This window comes from Copadichromis virginalis, linkage group LG23 (assembly GCF_057382275.1).
Source record: "Copadichromis virginalis isolate Kocher_CV1m ecotype Utaka linkage group LG23, C_Virginalis_male_GT1.1, whole genome shotgun sequence".
NCBI classification, from domain to species: domain Eukaryota; kingdom Metazoa; phylum Chordata; class Actinopteri; order Cichliformes; family Cichlidae; genus Copadichromis; species Copadichromis virginalis.
The window spans coordinates 5,224,076-5,245,846 of NC_140639.1; the positions used below are offsets into that span (position 1 = coordinate 5,224,076).

General features: G+C 39.3%; 3 protein-coding genes and 1 non-coding gene across 6 annotated transcripts in view; 1 reads left to right on the forward strand and 3 right to left on the reverse strand.

Moving 5' to 3' along the window:
* faf1 (Fas (TNFRSF6) associated factor 1) overlaps nucleotides 1-4,243 on the reverse strand; it is a 59,853-nt gene extending 55,610 nt beyond the window's left edge. Inside the window, exons 1-2 of the mRNA XM_085447699.1 lie at nucleotides 3,926-4,243; nucleotides 1,541-1,609 (exon numbers count right to left, since the gene is read on the reverse strand). Coding sequence (XP_085303825.1) covers nucleotides 1,541-1,609; nucleotides 3,926-3,985 — 129 coding nt within the window. The 5' untranslated portion in view covers nucleotides 3,986-4,243. The remainder of the gene's footprint in view (nucleotides 1-1,540; nucleotides 1,610-3,925) is intronic.
* Nucleotides 4,244-7,846: 3,603 nt separating this feature from the next.
* armh1 (armadillo like helical domain containing 1) lies at nucleotides 7,847-12,656 on the reverse strand. 3 transcript variants are annotated; one of them, XM_085449209.1, is made up of 11 exons: nucleotides 12,549-12,656; nucleotides 11,574-11,631; nucleotides 11,313-11,479; nucleotides 10,998-11,194; nucleotides 10,667-10,751; nucleotides 10,392-10,508; nucleotides 10,095-10,167; nucleotides 9,088-9,217; nucleotides 8,343-8,420; nucleotides 8,187-8,268; nucleotides 7,847-8,095 (listed from the first exon to the last, which is right to left on the reverse strand). In XM_085449209.1, exons 1-11 carry the CDS (start codon nucleotides 12,616-12,618, stop codon nucleotides 8,067-8,069), a joined length of 1,086 nt encoding a protein of 361 aa, XP_085305335.1. In that variant the 5' UTR covers nucleotides 12,619-12,656; the 3' UTR covers nucleotides 7,847-8,066. The 3 variants fall into 3 exon arrangements, with proteins under 3 accessions (XP_085305335.1, XP_085305333.1, XP_085305334.1); XM_085449207.1 differs by lacking the exon at nucleotides 12,549-12,656 and adding an exon at nucleotides 12,032-12,376 and having other exon boundaries at nucleotides 11,574-11,642; XM_085449208.1 differs by lacking the exons at nucleotides 8,187-8,268; nucleotides 12,549-12,656 and adding an exon at nucleotides 12,032-12,376 and having other exon boundaries at nucleotides 11,574-11,642.
* A 395-nt stretch (nucleotides 12,657-13,051) lies between these two features.
* Nucleotides 13,052-13,170, forward strand: LOC146680059 (5S ribosomal RNA). Its single transcript, XR_014918344.1, has one exon. It is a non-coding gene; the product is annotated as a 5S ribosomal RNA (ribosomal RNA).
* A 3,064-nt stretch (nucleotides 13,171-16,234) lies between these two features.
* LOC146680060 (mast cell protease 8-like) lies at nucleotides 16,235-17,826 on the reverse strand. Its single transcript, XM_085449062.1, has 5 exons — nucleotides 17,642-17,826; nucleotides 17,416-17,563; nucleotides 17,197-17,326; nucleotides 16,798-17,049; nucleotides 16,235-16,698 (listed from the first exon to the last, which is right to left on the reverse strand). Exons 1-5 carry the CDS (start codon nucleotides 17,727-17,729, stop codon nucleotides 16,540-16,542), a joined length of 777 nt encoding a protein of 258 aa, XP_085305188.1. The 5' UTR covers nucleotides 17,730-17,826; the 3' UTR covers nucleotides 16,235-16,539.
* Between the last annotated feature and the right edge of the window lie 3,945 nt (nucleotides 17,827-21,771).

Genomic DNA, 21,771 nt, shown 5'->3' on the forward strand with positions numbered 1-21,771 from the left:
TAATAAACTACTTTTGGCAAACAAACTTCATTTAGGCCTCTATGGTCTTAGGTCTATTTTCATATATATGTATATATATGAAAAATTAAATATCTTTCAATAAAATTTACACATTTTATACTGACTGACTTGCAAACTCTGTCAGGCTGACAGGTAGAGTCCGACCTGTGCGTTCTGAAAGTTTACAAATTCTGTTACTTAAAAGAAGAAAAAACACTGAAGGAGAGTGAAAGATCAGAACAAAGGGAAATGAAAGGCCAAATATAGCCACTGTCTGCTTTGCAGTTTGCTTTTGTTTGAATCGACAATTGTTTGGATTCCTCTCGAACACTCACTATTCTACACTGCCAAACAGGCAAAGTAAAGCTGGTAAGCGCTGTTATAATCATATCCACTATTCATTGTTTGTATGAAAAGCAATACTAGAATTTTCTTTCAAAGAAAAGGTATAAGGAACTGTGAAATAATGGCAAAAAAAACACCCAGCCCCATCATCAAACATGCTATAGTTGGCCTTCATTGGAGTATACAGTCATTATCTTTAGGTCTTATAACTGTCTTTGCCGTTTATCAAATGCCACACATTACTGGCTGGTGAACTGCCAGAAACTCGGTGGGCAGTTATCACGAACAAACATAACCTCAGCACTTATGAACACGACTCTTTGTCTCTTGACTGAAGCTTCCACCGGCTTCGGTTTCAACTTAAAGTCACAACTTTGTTTCTCTTTTCTGAGCTATTAATTTGTGTTTAAACAGTTTCTGTCACATTTTAAAATGTCACAGTGGGAAGAAGCTCGAAGAAATAATAAAATGAATCACTGATAGTTAAGTGTCAGATCCTGGCATTGCAGGTAGCTTTAGGTGCGTTGATAAGTCAAAAAAAAAAAAAGAAGACTTTTAAACGCAACAGTGCATTCTTACTCAATACAAACATGCTCAGGCTATAAAAAGTTTAGCAGCATTGTAATGATCCATTTATTTTATCTTTCCTAACACTAAAAACAGCTGCAAATGGGTCACCCTTCCTAAAAAATAAAAAATCACGTCTGCTTTTATAACTGTAAATTTAAAAATAAAATAAAATGGACAGTAAGCACATAAGAGCAATGGCAATATTTCACACCACAAACTCCAACTTGCTGGCAGATGCAGTACTAAGGTATTGGGGTGAAACTCCACACTCACACTTAGCAAACACATTTGTTTTTACAAAAACTAACACCTACTGCAGAAGAACTGCGAGCCATCAGATTTACAGCCGCAGTGAGTCCAGCCCCCACTGTCTAGCTCGCTGCCTGCTTTGAGCTCCTGCCAGCATCTATCTAAATATAGACTGACCTCTTCCAATATGCACTTCATGCTGAGAGGTGCATCATGAATTAATACAAACCTGACGGGATTACATGAGGAAATCATTTTCCCGTTACACAGTGTGCGCTACTGGATGTTAACTGCCCTCTTGAACCTGCCCTGTAGACAGACTAAGTCCGTGTGTCCAAGAGTAAAGCCCAATAGAGCCTGCAGATAATGAACTTACCACTAAATCCCAGTTATTAAGCTCTAACAGAGTGATTGCCTCTGCAATGTTGTCAATTCCAGTGCAAGCCTGTGAGGGGAAAGCAAAACAAAAAATGAATTCAGCAGACTAATGCATCGTATGAGATCAAATTCTAATTGTGAAAAGAACAATAACAGTTACAGTTTAACTACTACTCTATTACCCATAAAAGCAACGTGAAATGGTAACAGTCTTAAGAACGATTATGAACATTCAGTGATGTCTTGATCAAAACAAGGTTGCCAGTTTCTCAGAATCTCAGTAATACATATTCAGCATGACAACAAACATGGGCTTTAATGTCAGTACCATTGAAATAAATTAGTAGGTCTAGTTTAAATGTAAAACCTTAATAAATAAATAGAAACAGACTCAGATAGTAAAACAGTAAAACATGTACTGAGCATTTTGGTCTTTTGGTCTTTAAACCAGCATGACATTTCAACCTATTAGACATGTGTAAGAAATGTCTATTTTCTTTATAATAGGAGCAGTTAATACTTAAAACAATATTTATGCCAACATTAAGGAACATTTTATGCCTATTTAAAATGACCCTCTATAGAATTCATAAAGTTTTTACTTGATGATGAAGCGCTCTTCAAGTATCTACAAAAAAGCAAAGTAACACTGGCATGTCCCTGCTGTCTGCTGATACCAGGAAAATTTGGTGTTAACAGCAAGAAATTAATTCAGAACAAAGTGCGATGCGGTGTTGAAACCAACAGCCCAGTACTACATATCAAGAATAAAATCCAAAGCAAACTAGTTGTGTGTGTATATAAAGTATATTATCATGCTGGCTAGACATAACCTGGACTTTAGCCCAGCCTTTGATACCACTGATCTTGATTCACAAGTCAAAGCCCTGTCTTGGATTAGTTTACTTCATATGTTGCTGATAGAATGCTTTTGGTTTCAGTGGGCAAGATGTTTGCTCAGATCTGCTCTCATCATCCAGCTTCGTACAACGATCTGGTTTAAGTCCTCTGGTGCTTTCATTGTATAGTCTCCCTCTCTTTTAAACCTTGTGAACTGGATCTGGTTGAATAATTTTTTACAGTTAAATGCAGACAAAGACAGCACATCTAATTATTGCTCCTCAGAGCATTACTGCCAAATCAGACAGGAACTGGGGTCCCTTTATCCAATCTAAAACCTGACATGCTAAATCATGGGATATTTTGTCTGCTTTTCAGTCTTTGACATTTAATGCTCACATTAAGTCTCTGATATGCTGGTGTTTTGTTTTGTTTTGTTTTCCATTTGAGAAATATTACTAAACTCTAAAAGTCAATTGGTGATGCTTGTTTAAGACTTTGCCTCCTCTTGCTTGGATTGCTTTTATTCTCATTCTTTTAAGTTCTTACATTTCACCCCACTTTTAAGGGTTTTGCATTGCCTTCCTACCAGGTTTAGATTTCGGTTTCAAATCTTGGTTCTGACTTTTATGGCCCACTGCATCCCTCAGGTCCTCAGATTGGGGCCTTCTTTTGATTCTGCATACCCATTTGAAAACAAAAGGGAATTCTGCCTCCAAACCTTAGCTCCAAAATATGGAAGAGGTTACCACTGTTTAGAAAAAACAACTAAATTGTTTAGATAAGTATTTAAGTAGTGGTTGTGATTTTGGGTTGTTTTGCTTGGTTAATGTGTGTCAACTTTGCGAATAGTGCGGGCTAGTTTTTACCCATTCACCTTTTTAAAGCACTTTTTGACGGTCCTTTGTCTCGAAAAGAGCTATAAAAATAAAAATCACTTACTTCCCTAACAGTATACTAAAGTAAACTTGCAAACAAAACTACAGTAACAAGCTCTTCACCGGGGAGCTTGCGTACAGTTAGCTAAACACAAACAGAAGATGACGATTATATGCTGTTCTAGTAAAGACCGTCAGATAAACAGAATCATAAATTACTGCCAGTTTGCAAAGGTTTATCGCCATTATCGCAATGTTCACGGCAAACTGGGCTTAACATTTAGAGTCTTTATGGATGACACAGTTTCTGATAAGGATTTGAAACGCTGGCAAAACAATGTGTAAACAAGCTGACAGCAGCGGCTAGCCCCGAAAATTCCCTCTCAGTGGTAGTTGGATCGTTATATGTAAACGATTCAAAAGATTAGATGACTGTTGTCATCTGTCTGGGTCATCTTTTCTGTTATGTAGTTATTGGTCACACAGATAACAGGCTTCTTCATAATCAGGTAGCAAGTTGTCAGTGTGTTAGCACAGCGTGCTAACCACAGAAACACCAGCTCAGGTCTGCTGTTTACCACGCCAGTCCGAGGCGTTTCAACAACAACGGGCACATTAATGCCCACCTCGTACAATATGAGGGGCTAAGAAAAAATGACACTCACCTGAAAATCGGCCAGAATCATTTCTCTATCCATGTTGCTATCGCCGCTTTCGGAGGCCATGGCAATGACTGGCTAAAAGCAGTTCTTGTTCCACTGGCTCTCGCTGCTTTCTGTACTCACACAGGGACGCTGAGTGCTGGTAAAACTGTTTGCTTAGGCGTGGCGGCGAGTGAACGAGCTGTCAAATTGGGAAATGCTGAACTTTCTTTGATTTTTAACTGCTTCAAATAGACAAAATGCTGTAAAGTAACGTTACAGTGTTCAGTTATCTCATATCACTATTGTCAGCTTTACGGCTGACGTAAACCGGAGATTTTGTCGCAGATTGTCGTAAAAAACCCCAAACGCGATAAAGGGAGGTTAACTTTCATGTAGCTGCATGAAATCAGCACTTCTCTCCTTAATAACTGTACCACTATAAATATGTTTACTATGCACATATCTACAGACTGAAGTCATACATATTTAATATTCTATTAGCCAGGGCTTCCACATGCCTAAGCTTTAGGAGTAACACGACATCAGAAATTATATGACTTTGTCCAAGTGTTATTACAGAGTTGTAAGGTCATTTAGATTTTATAGACCAGTCTTGTAAATGTGACATAGGTGAAGAGTTCACACAGCCAGCCCATGCAGTAACAGGCTCCTCCTCCAGGTCAGCAACTCCGCCTGCTGTCTGGTTCATGATATGCTTTTTGAAACAGATTAAACCAAGCCACCGATGTGAGGCTCTTTCATGAGCAAACCTTCTCCCTTTAGGGTTTCGCCACAGCGGATTATCTCACCCTATCCCTAGCATCCTCTGTCACAGCAATCCTCCTTCACTGCATCCATGAATCTCCTACTGCAATCCCAGGTTTCCCTCTTTAGCTCCTGCCTGGTACCTTCATACTGTCACCTCCAGCTCCGCCTCCAGTCTTTCTGTTAGTGCCACAGTCTCCAAACCAAACATCATCGCAGGTCTCACTTGTGAGACTTTTTCTCTCTTGCTGCTATCCTCGTCTAAACCCACTCCACCCTATCTGCACGCTCTTCTTCACATCTTTAGTGCACTGTCCGGTGCGTTGGGTGGTTTCACAAACAAGTAGAGATCTTAACTTTTATTCAAATAAATATTTTAAATATATTTTCACATCAGTGGTATTGTTATTATTTTTCCTCTTTCCGCATGCACAGTTTCAAAGAAAATTTTGGTCATCTATACGAGTAATATGTTTCTTGGACACTAGAGGGGACCCATACATCATTTATCCTACTGAAATAATATGGCCAATAACACAGTCCTCAGTCCTTGTTAATACAGTCCCCGCTGTAGTACGTAACCAGTGGAAAACTCTGTGGCTAACACACAAGACGTTTCTCCAGATGTCTAACAGAAGCATTGTGAAGCATCGAGGCCTTTTAATTTAAAAAGGATAGGCTACCGAAATGTTCAAACTGTAATTCAGTACCTTATTTAATTGTTTGTACATAAATACGAAAACGACTCGTACTTTTTTAAAAAAGTTGTGTCCACGTGCTTTACAAAGTAAAACTAAAGTGGTCCCAGTTATTAAGTCTGAAACTTACAAATCAAATTAGTTGGCCTTCCCAGGAAAACTAAATGAAATGTGCTCGATTATACTCTTACTAAAGCTCCTAAATATTTTAAATGATAATAAAATAAAAAGTTATTATTATTATTATTATTATTATAATAACATTTTATCTTAGGCATTGTTTAAACCACGCCAAAGCAACAGGCGTTGGCTACGCTTGGCTGTTTCTCAATATGCATACTTGGTATTTAGAAATCTCCCTGCACTCTTTGATCGATTCCCAGAAGAGTTCCTTGGCCTCTTCCACCACCAGGACAACATCTGGAGAGGCCTTTCTTACAGTTGAAACCACATTAGTTAATTATTGTTTTCAAGAAGTAGTTCAACAAATGGGACTGAAATCCTCACAGTATCCAGTGCAATCTGTCATCCCAGCCATGCTGTAAAGTAATTATCTCAATCTCAGGCAGTAGTTGATAGTATTGTCCCACGCTTCTTAATCAGCCACTGCAGCAGATAAGGAAAAAAGTTCTCATTGCCCTAGTTTACAATAGATATTAAAATAACAGTATGCATCATATAAACACTGTATGCTAAGATTTCGAACTGTCATGGGCCTGGGTCTGTTATTTTGGGGTTTGATGAATAATTATTAGTTTCATTTGTCTTCTGGAATGCTTATGGTTGTTTGTTGGTGTGATCTGCTCCTGTTCCCTCGCTTCCCTGTGTAAAAGTTGGAGTGAGTGTGTGTGTGTTTGTGTGTGTGTCTATCAAGGAGCCCTACTTAAGAGAGTAGTGGACGGTGGATAGGACTGTACTAAATGTGGCATCTCTCGTTTCTAGGTTAAATGTGGAAACATGTGACGGGAGCAGCACACTGTGTACATAGGCACCAAGGAGGACAAAACTTTACCACATATCAAGGAAAGGAATCAAGGCCTGGGAATTGGGAACACACTGTGGATTGTTGGCACTGTTTCATAGCGTTTTGTAAATAAACACACTTTCTGTGTTTAGAACGTTCTGCATTTGGGTCCTCCATCAACCAACCCTGACACTAGCAGCCTTAACTTTCATTTGATCACCACAGGACATTGGTCATGAGTTTAATGTGTAATGAAATATGAGCTCGGGCAAATCTTGTGTTTAATATTGCACAAGAAACAAGACAAAACAGCTTTCCTGTCTTTGAACAACACATGGAAATTTTCACCTCTTCAGAACAACTACTGAAATGTGCAGGAAATCCAGTGTTTATTACACAGTGTGGAAACTCGATGCTGGACTCAATCAAACATCAAAGATGATGATGATGATGATGAGATAGCCTTTATTTGTCAGTTGCAGTTGCCCACAACCGAGATGACAGACCTTGCCAACCGTACATACAATACACAAACATCACTGCTGCAATCTTCGATTGCGCCTCCAGCTGATCTGGTGTCCACATCGGATGGGAGGTAAGCATGGGAGGAGGCGTTGGATCCGGGGTAGGGAGGGTGATAGTGAGGGCGTATCAGTGTAGGTGTTTCGTGCGTCTGCATGTGTGTGTGTGTGTGTGTGCGTTGGTTTACAACACCAACTGTCTGCCATCTATAATCCAGTTTTGAGATCCCTTCCCAGACGCCTTAACGCTCACATCCTGGGCCGTCTGACCTCAGGAAATCACATGATAGGGTGGGGCCAGGTTTCACAATGACTCTCCACCATTTGACCCTTAGAACTGAAGAAGCTTCTCGGATGAAAGGTGAAACGTCTTCAAGCAACTCAAAGAAGTCCAGACGCTTTTCTTTGGATGACTGAGAATCTTCACAGACACCTATATTTTAAGTTCTTTCAAATCCCTTGGATGTTGTCAAATTAACATACTTAATTGCAAAATGATTATTTTTAGATTGGGTAGTTAAATTGTAACCTTACATTTTATTGTACTTACTTTGAAGGACTTGCCTTTAGGGAAGTAATATCCCCCAAACTGAAGTAAAATAGTTAGTGTATCTGTGTATTGCTTAAGACCCCAAAGGGAAGTACGGTCCTCAAAAGTGGCACAAAATGGTTTATCTGTGTTGGTTTATCACTGAAGACACCAAAGGGGACATTAAACATTCCCAGTCCCCAATAGGAAGGTAAAAATACTGTATGAAGAAATATTGCTTAATGAAATGAAAATCTCAAGTGATTTATTTTATTTCTGTGGATTTGGAGGTGTAAAATTCAGTTGTCAGCCTGCTTCTAAACCAAACAGAAACCGGTGTCCCCAAAGGGTGGGAGTTAAAAAGTGCGACCTCAAATTTGACTCAAGCGAGTATACACACGCGTGTGTGTGTGTGTGCGCACACACCTCAAACACATATAAATTGCAAATTTATTTATTTATTTGTATTTATTTGAGAAGAAGCCCCAAAACTATGACAGAGCTTCCATTGTCCGAGCCATTTCTCGCTATATTAATATAAATGACTGAACTTCCCATTTTTCTAGTGATAGATAGAATATTTTTTCTTAATACAAAAACAAATGGTAGAACAGGTTATAGGTATTAATACAAACATTTCTAAAAACCTTATTTATATCCGTTTATGAAACGATTTTTCCTCTGGTCAGCTGTCAGACTTGTTACCATTTAAAACTGAAAAAAGAAAAAGAATACAATTAGTTTCACATAGTACAGGAAATATAGGAAAATAATCAGCTGTCAAATAAAACAGTAAAATCATTACCTTGTGACATGTTAATCTGATTTGTTAGCAGCATTTCTGCTTCTGTTTCATTCATGTTCATGTATACAGTGTCAGCTTTGTTCTGTAGAAAGATTGTGATTATATTTGTTGGTACTGACTTGGAGCAATGCACCTTTAACTTAGGTTATCGCTTACTTTGAACTCTGCAAACAGAGCGCTGCCCATCACTCTCTGCACTTGGTCCTCAACAACAGGGAAGGAGACGACAAAGTACTACACAGAGATGAAAGCAGACACCAGAAGCTGATATTCATATGTCTGAATTAATGTTTCTTTCTACAGATGCAAAACCAAAACAAATGAGAAACGGAGATGAACCAAACACATTTTTACAAACAGCCCAACTTCAAGAAAAGCAGCCTCTGTTTCCACTTAATTACAAGGCTGGCACTTTCTGGTTCTAATTTAATGCAAAAGAAAAAAAACTGGAACACAATAATTGCAAATTACTGCTTACACATTTTTCTTAAAGAGGGTGGAGGCAGTGGGGACCAAGAAGCAGTGATAAGAAAACCCATAAGTAATCAGAAAATTCTATCAGAACAGTAACAGAAACTCAAACCATCTAAAAACAGTTGAAAATTGGGCAAGACATAATTACTTTAACTGTCCTGCTTTGTAGACATGCATTAGTAGATTGCTGACAGGACCACATTCAAGCATGAGGTAATGAAGCTCTCAAAAAGCAGTTGGGTTACAACTGTGAATATGTCCTATTCTGCTGAAAAGAAAAAGTAAAGAACAAAAAAAAGTGAAGTCTTAAAATAGAAGGCTGAAGCGCTTTATAGTATTTTTTTTTATTTGTACCAAATGGTTGTGAGAAATCATCATAGGTGTCATCAGCCTGCTTTTTTGAGAAGACACACACACACTGAAGTACCTCTAATGTTAGACTGGCTTGTATTTGGCCATCAGGATGTTCTCTGTTGCCCATAGTGTGCAGAAGATGCTGGATCACTCCAAGAGAGAGCAGCTCACGAGAAAGCTCTTGATCTTCCTCAGCCAGCAGCCTTTAACAAATATTGAACATCATTAAAATGCAGAAAGGACATCGGGCATAAAACTGCCAAATCAAACATGGGGAGCTACTGGCTATTGTGAACCCTTGTGACATGGGAGCAGCTAAAGATAGCTACTTTATTACAACATATAAAGCTATCACACTGCCATGAATAAAATGTTATGTCATGGTTTTATCAAACCATGGCCTAAAAAGTCAGTTTAGCTTCATGCATCTCAATCTATTTACTGGGAAGTATAAACCACTGTCACTCTAAATCACCCTTTTTGCTACCAAAGAAAGTGGTAACAAGGCAACAACACGACACCTGCCAAAAAGGAAATAGTTTTGCAGGTGGTGACTATAAACCATTGTTCTCTTCTTATCCCTCCTGACAGATTTTTCTCTAGTTTTTCTTTTAGCTTATGACTTTGTCACTGCAGCTGGGGTTTAGGAGGTAGAGCAGGTTGTCTACTAATTCAAAGGTTAATGGTTTGAGCACCTGGCTACTACAGTCAAAGTATCCTTGGGCAAGATACCAAACCTTGAGTTGTTCCCCTTGCATCTATCGTGAACAACTCAGGATTTTTGTTTATACTGTCCTCATTGAGTTTCTGTGGGTGTGTAATGCAAATGTTAGAGAAGATATAAGTATGTATGTATGTAAATGAGTGTGTGATTTGTTTCTAAAGGTTTGGTCATAACATCCACATGACGCTCCATGAGCACGGCATGATAGCAATGGTCTTTGGCAACCACCTGCAAAGCCATCATGGTTTTGAACAATTCACATTATGTTCTGTTTGCTAACTGGACAGAGAGATATCCCAGAAGTTTAACTGAGTTTGTGTTATACTGTGATTGAGGAGGTTATTTGGACTCCATACCGTATTGTTTTAGCTGCAGCAGCTTGCTGTACAAGTACAGGGAAAGATCCAGTCATCTCAGTCATCTCTGATTCTGACAAGATTGTATAAGGTTGTCAATAAAACATTTTATGAAAATGACTGTGACAAGTTAGGGCTCATTTACAAAATTATAACACATTCACTGATGGGTTGTGTAACTGTATCACAAACTGCAGAAAGGCACCATTTAAAATATGAAAAGGCAGCCATAATTGGTCAAAAGAAAGAGGTGTATATTAAAGGCTTTCACAGCGCACAACCAAACTCTAATGTCACCTTTGCTGATTTGATGCTGGTGTTCTTTTTCTTTAATAGGCCTCAGTAGAGCCACCAAACCAGTCAGTAGAACTGCCTTCACATCATAATGCTTCAGGTCTAAGATGAGTTTAATGGCTGTCAAAGATATAAAGAGACAAAACCAGAAAAGCTGATTAATAATAACAGGATCGCAATTTTTCATCCACAATCACAATGGCTAATGGAATGATTTGTTATTTCACAGGATACAAAGAAATTTCAGGATAAATTTAAAAATTAGCGTGTCAGCTTACCTTCATCCTGAACTTCCAGGTGTAGGGATCTGAGTGTGTTAAGCAGAGGCTCTACAATGCTGTAATGGGCTGTTTTCATTTTTCGCTGCAAAAGAAAAAATGTTAAAAATCAGTTCTGCAACATACAGACTGACTGCAGTAACATACAGCTTTGTGCATACTCTGTAAAATGGCCTGTATTTGTATAGCACTTTACTAGTCCCTAAGGACTCCAAAGCGCTTTACACAACCAGTCATCCACCCATTCACACACACATTCACACACTGGTGATGGCAAGCTACATTGTAGCCACAGCCATTCTGGGGCACACTGACAGGTGGCTGGCTTCACCTGGATGATACATAAGGTGTGCAGAATAAGCTGCAGGGATTTAGGTGAGCTACAAGTCATGCAGGTAATCAGAAATTTGTAGACTTGGTCCTGATATCTGGGATTTCCGTGGGACAGGGACTCCAAAAGGACCGACGCTGCCTCTTTGGTTTCATCTCTGTTTGATGTGAACAGGCACTCGCCTATGACTTTAACACCTGGAAACAAAGCAAAAGAAGCATTACTGATAAAATAAACTATATTGTAGGCTGTTTTAAAATCTGATTTAAAATCTAAAATAAATTTACATATGCCACAGACAAATGTGAAATTTACCGTGACTTTCACAGATGATCTCCTTGTACTTGCGACCTGCTTTTGAGACAGTGAGTAGAAGTTTGATGGCTCCGGCCTTGTCATCATCTTTGCTCTGAGAGTGGCTCAAAATGTCCAGCAGAGTGAGAGCTCCCCCATCCTCCAGGAAGTTCATCAGATACTGATCACTGATCAAATCAGAAAGATGGTTTATTGAAAGAAAACATCTGTTGGCCTAAAGATATTTTTGCAGATTACAGTCCCGCATTTTGGGTCACTTACTGACAAGAAGCAGACAGGAAAATCCCAAGTGCTTTCAGCTGAAGTCCCAGGAAGGTGCCTAACATGTAACTGAAGTATTAGTAAAGGGTTGTCCAGTTGCAGGCACATTCTGAAAACTTTATTCTGATATTTTATGCTAGAATATATTCAGCACCATTTGGCTGTATGTGTATAACAAAAAATATGTTTTATGATTTAAATGTGTTGTTTTCACATGTTATGCAGGCCCCTCAAAATCAAGATAGTCCCAAACCCGTGCAGGTTTAACCAGCAGTAGACTTAAATTAAGCCTCATTTAAGTCTTCAAAATAAATCCTGCAGGACTTACGCAAGGAAACACGAATCCCACTACTATTTGGAAATATTTACACCCCACCCAGGACACGTTTTTTGAGCTGTACAAAAAATATATGTCCAAAACTAACAGTTTTCCTAGACCACGGCTGAATAAAGGATACGTGAGCTTCATCCATGTGGTAAGTCGAGCTAGGAAGAGACTGGCGACCTGCGCAAACTCCAGCTCCAGCTCATAAAACGTCTTCCCCGTGTTTTGAGTCACAAAAGTGCTCAACATGCGACCGCGGACCCTCATGTCACCGCGGTCCCATTCCTGAAGAAAGCTGAGGACTTTGCCGATGTTAGCTTGTTGCTCTTGTGTTGACATCGTTTTGTTGCCTTGCTTATCGCTGGTAAACCGAAATTAAGCAACAGTGAAGAAGCAGAGCCAGAAATCTGAATAATTATCCAGAGATACAGAATAACATCTTAAATTCAGAGGCTTGATTTTGGTAGCTTTCTTCCTCTATCTTGCTGCTGCTAACTCGCGGTTGCTTAGTAACGGCCACACACTGGCACCCGGAAACTTGGTGGGAGGAAAATCAGAAGAACTTCTGACACTACTGCCGCTAAAGACAACTAGGAGTGGAGTTGACATCTTTAACACGGTGAAGGAGTTTTTCGCGGAGAAAAAGGTACCTTTGGAAAAGCTGGTATCGCTGACTACCGACGGAGCTCCTGCTATGATCGTCAGACATACAGGATTCATCGCTCACTGTAAAGGTGACACAGAGTTCCCAAACTTTATGCATTACCACTGCATCATTCACCAGCAGACGTTATGTGCAAAGGTGATCGGCTTTGGGCACGTCATGACTCCCATCATGAGTGGACACTTGACCTTGCATTTTTAAGGGACATTACTGGGAAACTGAACCATACGAAGCAAAGGTAGGACTGTTGCTGACATGATGCTTTAAATGCATTCTATCACTTGTACTGTGCTGTAATTAATAAACTAACATGTGTTATTATCCAGATGTTACTGCAGGAAAAGCATTTTTTCGCAGATCAATGTTGAAGCTACAGTTAATAACGAAGGTTTGCATCTTTTCGCTGTAACATATGAAATGTATCACAATAACGTTTATTGAACTGTGTATTTGCCACCTATTAAAGGTCTTTTATATAGTGTCTCCGTCGCTTACGGCCATACCACCCTGAACACGCCCGAACTCGTCTGATCTCGGAAGCTAAGCAGGGTCGGGCCTGGTCAGTACTTGGATGGGAGACCGCCTGGGAATACCAGGTGCTGTAAGCTTTTTCGCTTCTACACACAAACCGCAGAGGGCGCTGCTGCTCAATCAGTGGAGACAGCTTCAGTAAATACTCACTGATAACATTTCTAAAACTTGGAAAATGCTGACTTTTAAAAGCTTCGTAACAGGTTTCTTCAGGCCGGTTCTCTGGTTGTGAAAGTCCAGCGACAAAAAGGATCCTCATTTTTTCCTAGAGAACATTGAACAAATGTATTTTTCTTTTTTAGATCTATAGTTTATTCATTTGACCTACATTTGGTATGACATTTTAAAGAGTTTTACCTTTGTGACTTCGAAATATTATCTTATATATGATACTTAAAGATTTTATCTAAAAATATACGTATTTAACTTTATTATAATGATTTTATTTCAGACAATGTGATGTAACTTGATACAAATAGTTGTTTTCTGTCTGACAGAACAGGAAGCATCAACTTCATAGTAGCTATTTGCATAATTAAGACATCAACTATAAGTGTTCCCTAAATTTCCTGCACACATGAAGAATTCCCATTCCTCATATGTGCCATGTTGTCTGCAAACCTGACAGTTCAAAAAATCCTGTGTTGATTAAGGATGGCAGTTATTTCCTGAAACAGAGAGCACTCACCTCAAACCACAGCTTGGGCTCTCTAGCCAGTCTCCTGGATAGAGGGTGGACTCTGTCTCAGTCTGGAGTTGCCCCTGGTGAAAGGCGGCGGGCTGGGGTGGGTATCCTATTATCCCCTCGGCTTGCTGCCTGTACGTTGGGGTTTCTCCCAGTGGACGAGAGGGTTTGTTCCCTGGGCCTTCAGGTTGGGGAACAGGCCCTGACTGTCATCTGCGCTTGTGCACTGAATGGAGGTCCAGAGTACCCAGCCTTCTTGGAGTCCCTGTGTGGCGTGCTGGAGGGTGATCCACCTGGGGACTCTGTTGTCCTGCTGGCAGACATCAATGCTCATGTGGGCAATGACAGTGAGACCTGGAGGGGTGTGATCGGCAGGAATGGCCTCCCGGATCTGATCTGAGCAGTGTTTTGTTTTTAGACTTCTGTGCAAGCCACAGTCTAGCCATGTGGAAAAGCAAGTTCGAACATAAGAGTGTAATCAGTCCATTTGAGGATTCAGGGGTGACCCTGAATCCTCCCTTAGCTATGCTGCAATAGGTGTAGGCTGCTGGGGAATTCCCATGATGCATGAGTATTTCTTCTTCAGTCACCTTTCTCACTCACTATGTATTAATAGACCTCTCTGCATTGAATCACACTTGTTATCAATCTGTGTCCCTCTTCCACAGCATGTCTTTCATCCTGTCTTCCTCCCCTCACCCCAAGGTCACGGCAGATGGCTGGCCCTCATGCATTATTGTAGGGTCTACCTTACAATATAAAGCGCCTTGAGGCAACTGTTGTTGTTGTTTGGTGCTGCTTAAATGAAATTGAATTGAAATCGAATCAGCAGCTCACAGTCCCAAACCAGGTAGCAAAGACATAGTTCTTACATGGCTTCATCAATTCTGTGAACTGCATACTTATAAAAAGAGTTTTCACTTTGGAAAGTGGGATGGTTTTCTGGAAATTGTATGAAAAGATTTGCAATTTCAATATAATAAGACAGACACTAGCCAGAAGCCATTTTGAGAATGCAGTGGGGAGAGGTGAAAGTGATTTTAATCTTCCTTGTATAGACGTATTGGAAATGCAAACATTTGATTGGAAAGATATTATTTTAGACTCAGAGGAAAGATTCATACAGCAAGTCAGTGAAAAGTAATTTTTGGAGAGCCATAGGTTTACACAAATGGGAAGAAATCTTTAGTTGTTTTTTTTTACCTGATAAATATCTTGACATGTTGACTGCAATCAGATGACACATGAGTGTGCAAATGACTGAGGTCTGGATGCAAAGCTTGGAGGTTTGAATTCAGAGAGGATGACTGTGAGCATAGATGGTCTCTATGTTATATAGATACAGTCTGTGTTGTTTAGGCCTCATTACTATGCACATTTTCACTAGATATTAGAACAACATTAAAAAAAAATGCCTTTGATTATTTTGAGAATAAAGTCAGAATTTTGAGATTAGAGTCAAAAATGTATTTCGAAAAAAAAGGTTGAAATGTGAGGATTACCCTTGTTGTCCAAAGACATACTGCTACGGCTGCTATACCCTCTATAAAATGCCTTGTTTAGGCGAGTTATTGAAACAAATTGATCAGCCGTTTTGTCATACAGCATACATCCCCTTGCATTTATAGATGTAACTATCGATAACCTTTCTGTCTGTCCATTACAAGCCATTTTCTTGTGTGCAAATTCATTCTTCAACAATTGTGTGTTTTTCCATCCAGATGCAGTTTTCTGCACCATCTTATCAATGTTCTTATACTGATCACCACATTGTGTTTACATGCTAATAGAGAAATCATTTCCTTCCTGTTACCAAAACCGATTCTGAAGTACAATTTCACTCAGAGGATATAGCAACCATGGCAGTTTGTAATCTGTAGTCTCCACATTTAAACTTTTTTCTTGAAATACTATTTCAACTTTTTTCTCAATTATTTTTTCTTATTGTGGCCCTAATACTCGTTTGTACACCTTCAGGGAATTATTCAGATGTAGGAGGAGCACTGGAATTAACAGGGGTACTTGAGTGCTTCCCAATTGATAGTGAAAAAAATTAAATCAGGTGTCATTTCCCCTTTTTGTGTTTCACAACTTGTGATTACACTTTTGTTTATTTATTACTCTTTTAATTATTTCTTGGCTTTTTTTCTTTTACTTTATGATTTATGATCTATTAGCTGCATCAAGCTCAATGTTCCTCTTTGTGGAAATGTTTTACCCAAACGCTGATAGCTCAATTTCCATATTTTTCCCATAAACCCCATTCGTAAACATGAAAGCTTCCTGTTCACTGGGGGTTTCTTTACCAGATGTGTTAGCCATGCTCACAATTGTCTAATTTTATCTAGCATGCTCAAGTCTCCTATAGACCCTGAATACAAACAGGAATGGGATTCTATTTTTGACACCAAGTTTGTTGTGGAAATCTGAAATAAAATGAGGTGCACACAACCATGCTGTTTTCATTTGCTTATTTAACTTTGGGGGTCAAACAACAGTACAGACAGCACGCCAGCAGAATTACAAGCACAGAAACATATAAAGTTACAAGTTATCTACATCCCATGGTCATAAAATACATTTAGAACATTGTAATAAAAGATAACTTGAACATCAACACTTGCTGTAATTGAAAGAATCCATGGTGACAGAATAAAGTGATAAGGAGCTTTGAATTCAATTAGGTCAGCTTGACAGAGCGAAGTAGCAGAATCTTTTTAATTTTCACTTTTGGTTACATCGACAGAGCAATCAGGAATGCTTAAATTACACCTCTGAGAATCTTGTCGATCCATTGACGGTATTTTGAGATGTCCGTATAGACATTGGGTACATCTGGGTATTTGCAGTTTAAATTTTTGTTGAAAGAAACAACACCAACTGCGAACCCATTGCAGACCAGAGGACCACCGGAATCTCCCTGTGAGGAGGACATATTTTAATTTTGTCAGTTTATATTAAGTGTTTTATATATTTTGCAAAATCTAATTAGTATATATTGAAGAGACAGAAAACATACCTGACAGAATCCTGTATTTGTTCCATAGCCACCTGCACAGATAACTTTGTTAGGAAGATCAGGCCAGTTTTCCTTACAGATTTGATGTTGAATGACAAGAACGTTCACCACTCTCAGCTCATTAGGTAGAGTGTAATTTTCAGTGAAACCCCATCCAGCCACCTGGCACACTTCATTTTCTTGTAGTTTTATTTCAGCATGTGGAAGCTGAATTATCCTTGCTGTGCGGTCTAGCTGAACTTTCCTAGATAACTGAAGACACACAACATGAAATGGAAATTTGAAATGTCTGTTTTCAAACAGTAACCCTTTTGCTGTGATGAAATTTGAATTATAACGCCACAAATATAGGGTCTTATAATTCATGTGAAACTGTTACAACTATGAATATGTACATACTTTAAGGAGCATGATGTCATCACCATATTGAACATTTCTATAATTTTCAAACTTGATGGATTTTTTAATCTCTATTTTTTCATGATGGTCGTTGAGATTGTGGCTTCCAAGAACAACGTGTGTAAGGTTCCTGAAGAAGTAATCAATGAGACTTGGTCAGTACATTTTATAAAAGCGTACTGACCACAAAAGACGTTGGATTACTTACAACTTACTTACTCATTGTCACAGTGTGCAGCAGTGACCACAAAGTCTTCAGCGATGAGAAATCCTCCGCACATATGACCATGTTTGTTCTGCACTGAGGCCATATAAAGCATTGAGTTCTTTGCTGCCTTTTCCCCATGTATAATATCACTTCCATGCCCTAAAAAAGTAAAACCAAAATTAAGTTAATGTCCCAACAAATGGTTGGAAATTGATAACAAAGACTTGCAGTTCTTACCGAGGCATGCAAGAAGATGGAACAGTAGAAGTTTTTGCAGACCGTGCATGATGTTAGCCAAACGGTGAACTGTTTCTGGTAGGAGCATCAAGGAGACCTTTTTATAGGGTGTTTTGCCTTGTTGATAAGTATGATAATAATCACTCTCATTTTGACTTTGAACCACATCCTTTTCACCCACCCAAGCCACCCCCACTTTGAGAAATGTGAGAAATGTTGCGAATGTCTTTTTTGTGTTTTATTATGGATGCATAAAACCAAGAAAAAAAACCTTACATCCGATGACCAAATGCTGATCAAACAACTTTTTTAAGGAGCCAAATTTTGTGTGCTTTCTTTCCCAGGCAAGCTTACATATCAGCTCAGAAAGTGAAAGTGTAACACAATACAGAAACAGTGTAATTACGATACCTTTTTAAAGTCTCACCTTTGCAAAACAATATTTTTTAACTGAGTTTTAACTTTGTGGATACTACACCATCACAAGAGCAACTAAACACCCTGCTGCTGGTGACCTTCTACAGATCCACCATCGAGAGCCTGCTCACCTATGCAGTGACAGTGTGGCATGCCAGCTGCAGACAGGAAGAGACTGCAGAGGGTGGTAAACACAGCGCAAAAAATCATCCTTGTCTGCCATCTATAACTCCCGTTGTCTCAGCAGGGCCAGAAACATCTTGAAGGGCAATACCCACCCCGGCTACCATCTTTTTAACCTACTACCCTCTGGCAGGCGCTTCAGATCCTTACAGGCCAGAACAAACAGACTCAGGGATAGCTTCTTCCCCAAAGATATCACCATACTCAACTAAAACTTGCACAAACGTAATTTGCACTTCAGTATCTGCACTGACTGTATCATCGTTCTCTGGCGGTCTGTTTCTGTTACTTGGTGCTGTGTATTTATATTATATTTATTGTTATATTATTGTATAGTTTTTTAGAATGCGCTAAGCACATGTGCACTATGGAGCTGTTTTAAATCTTGTTATAATTTGTATAATGACAATAAGGACTTTCAATTCAATCACAACTGGTATTTATATTGAGGATTTTCCTAAACAAATAACTAAAAAAAAACCCCACCATTATTCGCTGGAATAGATCAAAGCTGCTGAACCACATTTGAATTCTGTGATGAATTGTTTTTCAATCAGGGAAATCACAATTACCAAATTTATGAATTTCATTGTTGTCAGTTACAGCAATAAAACTACTGCATTCACGCTATTAATAAGTAAAACAGCAACTGATACATATAGATAAGAGTCGAGCATTATCGCTCATCTGTTAACATGCTAACTGAACACATCAAGTTTAACTGGCTATAAAATGTTGCTGTTAAGTCTGACTTTCAACAAACAACCACATGCACATCAAAGAAATACAGCATAATAAAAAATAATATTAATAATAATACATCCATCCATCCATCCATCCATTCGCGTCCGCTTATCCTTTTCAGGGTCGCGGGGGGCGCTGGAGCCTATCCCAGCTGTCATAGGGCGAGAGGCGGGGTACACCCTGGACAGGTCGCCAGTCTGTCGCAGGGCCAACACACAGAGACAGACAACCATTTGCACTCACATTCACAGCTATGGGCAATTTGGATTAACCAATTAACCTATCCCCACTAAGTGCATGTCTTTGGACAGTGGGAGGAAGCCAGAGTACCCGGAGAGAACCCACGCAAACATGGGGAGAACATGCAAACTCCACACAGAAAGACCCTGGCCTGATGGTGGAATTGAACTCAGGACCTTCTTGCTGTGCGGCAACAGTGCTAACCACTGTGCCTAATAATAATAATACAGATACTCACATATATATACAAAGTTTTATACATATTGCATGTGGGTTAAAACTGCAACACTCTATTGATATTTATTTATTGTTTGCATTATTTTTCATTATTTTATTTTGGCTCATATTCTGTCCAAAGTTTCTAAGACTTTTGACATCTTTTGGCATCGGACTCTGCACTGCTTCACATCAATAGAACCTGAACTCAAGCCACTGGTTCCCTTTCAGCACAAGTCTGAAGGGCAGCCTGAACCTGCTTTGTGCCACACACACCCCCAGCCTGCACCGTCTGGTCCTGTTGCGTCATAGGTTTCCGTACTGTCTGGTCCTGCTTCGCCCAAGCCAGTGGTCTGGACTCCTCTCGAGTCAGTGGTCACTGCACAGTCTGGACCTGCTTCACTCAAGGGTCTCCGTTGACCTCCTGGGGGGTGCAATCTTTGCGGCCACCATCGGCCTCCAGTCCTGTCGCCCGATGGTTTTTGTCATCATTGTCAGCCTCCAGACCCAGATCTGCTCCGCCTTCATTGCTGGCCTCCTGGTCAGCTTCCAAAATTGCTCTGTCTTCGCCAGTGGCCACACTTTTGGCCTCCTGAACTGTTAGTTCTTTGTTTTGGTCTCTATTGCTCCTGTTTTTCTTTGTGTTCACTCGAAACACAAAAGATGAACCTTTTGCGAAACAGTCTGTTTTGCTGGTAAGTATGATTATTATCTACAATATTTTGATTTCTAACCACATCCTTTGTTCAAGTTAAGTTTGCACACTTGTGTTGCATGATCATAATCATAGTGCCACATCAGTCTGAAGGACAGACATGCTCGTCCATCATTATTTGCTGCTTATTTTTAGTTTAACATTTGAAATTTAAGACACTTTAGGCCTCCCGATTTGTTTCATTCAATATCCTTTTTGGCCTCCTGGTCAACTGTAGGTACAAATCAAGTGACTTTGGATACTTTTAACGAGTGGAAACTCAGATGTAAAGACTTTACTGTGGAAATCAAACTTTGTCAGTATGATTAAGTGGCTATTTTGGATTATACATCATTGCCAGTGACTTTTGTGACTTTCTTCTTTGCTTTTTTCTCTTATTTTCTGCATCTTTCAATGACGAAGCACAGAAACCAGTTTCCTGCTTCAGGTCTATCATCAGACTCATTGGTTTTCCATTTACACATAAATGGCTAAGATATGACTTAACGGAAGCAATGCACGTCATTGGAGTCAAGTCAACAATAAATTTTGCATCCACCAAGGTCTTCAAGGTTATCTTGGTTATGTAATGGTTGAAAACTGACAAAAAGCCTTATAGTATAGTGTGTACTGGCAACATATAGACATTATATGTGGAAGCAAACTACAATGTGTTTAAAATTTGTTTATTCCAAGATTTTTGGCTTTTCTCTCCTCTGGTTTTTCACATACATTGATTGACCTGTAGTTTAACTATACTCACAAGTAAAGAAGGCAGATGCCAGGCTTGACACAGCTGAATGGCATTATCTTTGAGATCTGCAGCAAACTAGATGAACCGCAGACACTACAGGATCCAGATAAGCTATTGCTTGTAGAACATGTACGTAAACTGTTCTTTGCACACACATTTGCTGATTTCTCATGCATTTAGTCTTTGTACTACTAGTCTGACTATATTATTATTTTGCATTTGTTTTCCTATAAAATCTTTAGCTGTAGTACATGATGCATATAATCTATTGCTGTATAGTTCAAATCTCATTGGCCTGTGGACAGAGTGTCTGCTGTTCAGCCATTAGAAGATGCTATTCAACAATTTAGCTCACTGAAATGTCTGATAAAGCTTTCAGCAGAGGTCTGTATTTCTGAATTTAAAAAGTCCATGTCAAATGCTAAGTCATTACCTTACCTCATCCAAATGTCATCCATAATTGTCATTCTTAGATAAGAACTGATTTCACTCTTGTCACCCTTGTCCACATGCTGAATCTCTTAAGGCTGTATCCCTTGTACTTTGCCACGTTGTTAAGGAGACTAGTGTAAGGTCATTCAGATTCTCAGCTCACCGTTCTTCTCTTTTCCTAAGTTCTTATTACTTCTCATACCCAGCTCAAGGACAAGAGGTCAGGAAAAGACAATGGGAAGGATTTCTGGAATGTATCCTATATTAAATGTTTTTGTTCTTTCTTGACTGTTTAAAACGTTTGTCCTACAGCAACCACCATAGATAAAATTATGCACTGGAATTTCGAGAGATTAAGTAAACAGACATCCAGAGGTGAAGTTTTTACACACTGTAACTTTGTCATAAGGATGGACCCACACCCTGAGCATTGGGAAAGGTTTAATACGT

Excerpts from the sequence above, each read along its gene's own strand:
- LOC146680060 (XM_085449062.1), bottom strand. The coding sequence starts at position 17,729 with ATGCTCCTACCAGAAACAGTTCACCGTTTGGCTAACATCATGCACGGT. Across the intron at positions 17,564-17,641 it reads CCATCTTCTTGCATGCCTCG|GGCATGGAAGTGATATTATA; the intron begins GTAAGAACTGCA and ends TTACTTTTTTAG. Across the intron at positions 17,327-17,415 it reads GCTGCACACTGTGACAATGA|GAACCTTACACACGTTGTTC; the intron begins GTAAGTAAGTTG and ends TTACTTCTTCAG.
- armh1 (XM_085449207.1), bottom strand. The coding sequence starts at position 12,237 with ATGTCAACACAAGAGCAACAAGCTAACATCGGCAAAGTCCTCAGCTTT. Across the intron at positions 10,752-10,997 it reads ACACCTTATGTATCATCCAG|CGAAAAATGAAAACAGCCCA; the intron begins GTGAAGCCAGCC and ends TTTCTTTTGCAG. Across the intron at positions 10,168-10,391 it reads CCAGCATCAAATCAGCAAAG|AATCAGAGATGACTGAGATG; the intron begins GTGACATTAGAG and ends CAATCTTGTCAG.